The sequence below is a fragment of the Trichinella spiralis genome (genome assembly GCF_000181795.1).
Source record: "Trichinella spiralis strain ISS 195 chromosome Unknown Scfld6377, whole genome shotgun sequence".
In the NCBI taxonomy this organism is placed as follows: Eukaryota; Metazoa; Nematoda; class Enoplea; order Trichinellida; family Trichinellidae; genus Trichinella; species Trichinella spiralis.
Genome location: NW_003533316.1, coordinates 323 through 3,392, shown reverse-complemented (window position 1 = coordinate 3,392; position 3,070 = coordinate 323). Strand labels below are relative to the sequence as shown.

Sequence of the window (3,070 nt, the reverse complement as noted above, 5' to 3'; positions counted from 1 at the left end):
TATTCCCGGCCTATCAGATTCAGTGATGAGGTGAATGGAAATACTAATATAATGAAGACATTTTAAGAAATGCAGATCCTTCAATTGAAAAAGTTAGGTTTGGCAATTAGATGAAAAAATTAAATTTGGACGAATGTTTCTTCTGATTTCAGGATGCGGCCGAATACATGCGGCTGTGCGCAGAGAACGAAAAGATGACTACTGAATTTACATCACTGGAAAACAAAGTATGATGACGAAAGTGAAGTTTGTTTCTTTTTTAATATTAGATTGTTGTTAAATTTCATCAATTCATTTAAGGTAAAAGAATTGAATTTTGCATATCAAAATTCCAAACTCGAGTTTGTCAATGCAATGGGCAATGCAATTGGCGAAATTAGCAAACAATTTTGCCGTTTCATGTTCAAGTTGGATGCCACTGGAGAAATTTGCTTGGAAAATTGCCCCACTGAGGTGAGAAAAAAATGTATATATAATGATTATTTAATTCAATTTGAATTAATTGAAAATTTCAAATCCAACACAGAGATCTTGTGATTATGGATTGATTATTAAAGTCAAATTCAGCGGCAATCGATCATTACGAAAATTAGATCACATGAGGCAGTCAGGCGGCGAGAGGTGCATATCTACAATGTTGTACATGTTAGCGTTGCAAAAGTCCTGCAAAGTGCCTTTTCGATTTCTGGATGAAATTAATCAAGGTAAATTTTTTGTTTGTTTGTTTGTTTACTGCCATTATTACCATTTTTCGGTTTATCTTTTGATTAGGAGTAGATGAGCAGAATGAGCGACTTCTTATGCAGCTTATTAATAGCCTTGTCCAAGAATTGAAATCGGACACCGCCGGCGGTCATTCTACTTGTACATCTCAATATTTCTTGCTTTCACCAAAAGTACTGCGAGACGACAGTTATGGTGACTATTGTAAAGTTGGATTCGTCTGTAAAACGCAGCATATTTGAAAATACATTTTACCAGCATTTTTATCATGTCACTGTTGAATTTTATACATACTGAGTATTTTTTTACCAGTATCTCGAATAATCATCACATAAGTTTTACAATTTTATTATTATTGTTGTTGTTGACGACTTTCACTGAAAATGTCTCCATTTTAACTCATTTATCAATGAATATTTTTACCCTCCATGTATATATATATATATATATTCGATGAATGAAGAAAAAAGTGAACAGACAAATTGTGATGCTCAGGTTTCGTTTCGTTTGTTCCTCTTGTTGTGGTCAGCTTATAGAAAATGCTATATATATATATATAGATACACAGATAGATAGGTTGACGCCCATGGTTTGTAATTTACAAAATTGAAGAATTTCATTCTGGTTACGTTCTACTGTAATTTGATGGGCAATTTTTCCCAATATCACAAAGAGAACGCTTTAAAGTTTATTTAAAATGAGATGATATTTTAAAGTTTAAAGTTGAAAGACAAGGAAGGGGATGGATGATTTTGTTATTTTTTCAATTTTCGCCTGTTATATCAGTGTCGACGTTGCGTTAAAGTGAGCGATGAGTGAACGACAACGACAAGAAGAAAAAGAAATAGAAGATGCAAAGCAAGGTTGCTTTTTCAAAGTCTATTCGGCTTGTCAACGGCAAACCAATTACAAGCCAATCAGTTCTACTTTGGCGTCGAAATTGGCATGCGGACCGACGAAGCGCAGCATAGAACACGAAGCTGTGCAGAACAATATTTCGACGGATGTTGTCGAGTTGGCAGCTTCGGATGACGAAAACATGATCCAGACCGGAGCCAACGTACCACATTCACTTGCTTCTTCATCTCATCCAAGGTAATAAATAAATAAATGAATGAATTGTGAACGACAGACTAAATGTCTAGAGGTAGATTCGATTTTGGGAAGTTTCAGAGTTGACGGTGATGAGGTGTTGAAAACGGTGGATCCGGAACGTGTAAAACGTACTTTGCAATCGTTGCAGAAAGTGTCGAATCCGAAAATTATGGAAAACGAGGAAACTGTAGAAATGGCGGTGAAATTGTTGGTCAAGCCCGCGAGTGAAAATCGTCCGCCCACGTTTGAAGAAATGGAAAATGTATTTCGAATTATTGACAACAACGTCACGCTCAAGATGTCGGATTTGAAGAATTTTTTCGAACGTGTGGTCAGGGAGAAAATTTTAACCCAAACCGAAGCCGACGAGATTGTCAAACGTCTACTGGCGAAAATGGCCACTGGGGCGAACAGACGACTACTTCCGTTGAATGATGTTCGTGACTTTTTGACGTCGTTGATGACAGCCAAGACAAGTAGTTAGTTGTTGTTGAATTTGTTCATTGTTCTTCTCAAGTAATCCATTTAAAAAAATAAATAAATGGACAATATACAGATGGATATTGATTGTATGATGATGATGATGATGATGATAATTGTTGCGCAATTGAATGAAATTTGTTTTTTGTGCATAATGCCCCACGTGTGTTGGCAAAGTCAATAAAGGTACCACCACCAGATCGTGCGAGAGGCGACGACGGGTTGTATTAAATACTTACTTGAACGCTCTTCAGTTTGGTGAACAGTATTCGCCCAGACAGCAACGCAAACACACGTGTATCGATCACACATCGATATCACCAAACAAGGGCAGACAGAGATTAGACGACTTTTTCAGCAGTACTAATAATAATATTAATAATAAGAATAGTGACAAACTTTCTTCACTTATGATTGATTGATTATTCATTCAGTTATTCAATAATAAATAGAGTAGCAAAGTCCAGTCAGTCATAGTCGGTGAGGAAAAAGAATAAGAACTTTTTCAATGTTCCAAAATAACAACAACAACAATAATATCGTGTTAACAAGCAGGAAACACAAAGTGTACGTGTAAAACAGCAAGAAGACATACCACAAGAAAAAATACCTGCGCCAGTGCGAGTGAGATGTAGCGGTGGTAATTAAATTCAACTCTAATATACATATAGAACACAACTGATGACGACGAGGATGGGAGAGAAAGTATTTTTCACTATAATTGTCAAAGAAAGGAGAAAGTGAATGAATGTAAAACTTCAAAATTTGCAAC

General features: G+C 36.0%; 2 protein-coding genes across 2 annotated transcripts; both read left to right on the top strand.

The window, feature by feature from the left end:
• Nucleotides 1–167: 167 nt before the first annotated feature.
• Tsp_13083 (conserved hypothetical protein) lies at nucleotides 168–965 on the top strand. Its single transcript, XM_003366212.1, has 4 exons — nucleotides 168–227; nucleotides 301–453; nucleotides 527–704; nucleotides 772–965. The coding sequence occupies exons 1-4, from the start codon at nucleotides 168–170 to the stop codon at nucleotides 963–965; spliced, it is 585 nt and encodes a 194-aa protein (XP_003366260.1).
• A 569-nt stretch (nucleotides 966–1,534) lies between these two features.
• Nucleotides 1,535–2,302, top strand: Tsp_13082 (hypothetical protein). Its single transcript, XM_003366211.1, has 2 exons — nucleotides 1,535–1,818; nucleotides 1,897–2,302. Exons 1-2 carry the CDS (start codon nucleotides 1,535–1,537, stop codon nucleotides 2,300–2,302), a joined length of 690 nt encoding a protein of 229 aa, XP_003366259.1.
• The last annotated feature ends 768 nt before the right edge of the window (nucleotides 2,303–3,070 follow it).

What these genes read in the sequence shown, in the direction of transcription:
- Tsp_13083 (XM_003366212.1), top strand. Translation starts at nt 168, where the DNA reads ATGCGGCTGTGCGCAGAGAACGAAAAGATGACTACTGAATTTACATCA. An exon ending in TTACATCACTGGAAAACAAA is followed by an intron (nt 228 to 300) that starts GTATGATGACGA and finishes AATTCATTTAAG; the next exon opens with GTAAAAGAATTGAATTTTGC. An exon ending in TGGAAAATTGCCCCACTGAG is followed by an intron (nt 454 to 526) that starts GTGAGAAAAAAA and finishes AATCCAACACAG; the next exon opens with AGATCTTGTGATTATGGATT.
- Tsp_13082 (XM_003366211.1), top strand. Translation starts at nt 1,535, where the DNA reads ATGAGTGAACGACAACGACAAGAAGAAAAAGAAATAGAAGATGCAAAG. An exon ending in GCTTCTTCATCTCATCCAAG is followed by an intron (nt 1,819 to 1,896) that starts GTAATAAATAAA and finishes GGGAAGTTTCAG; the next exon opens with AGTTGACGGTGATGAGGTGT.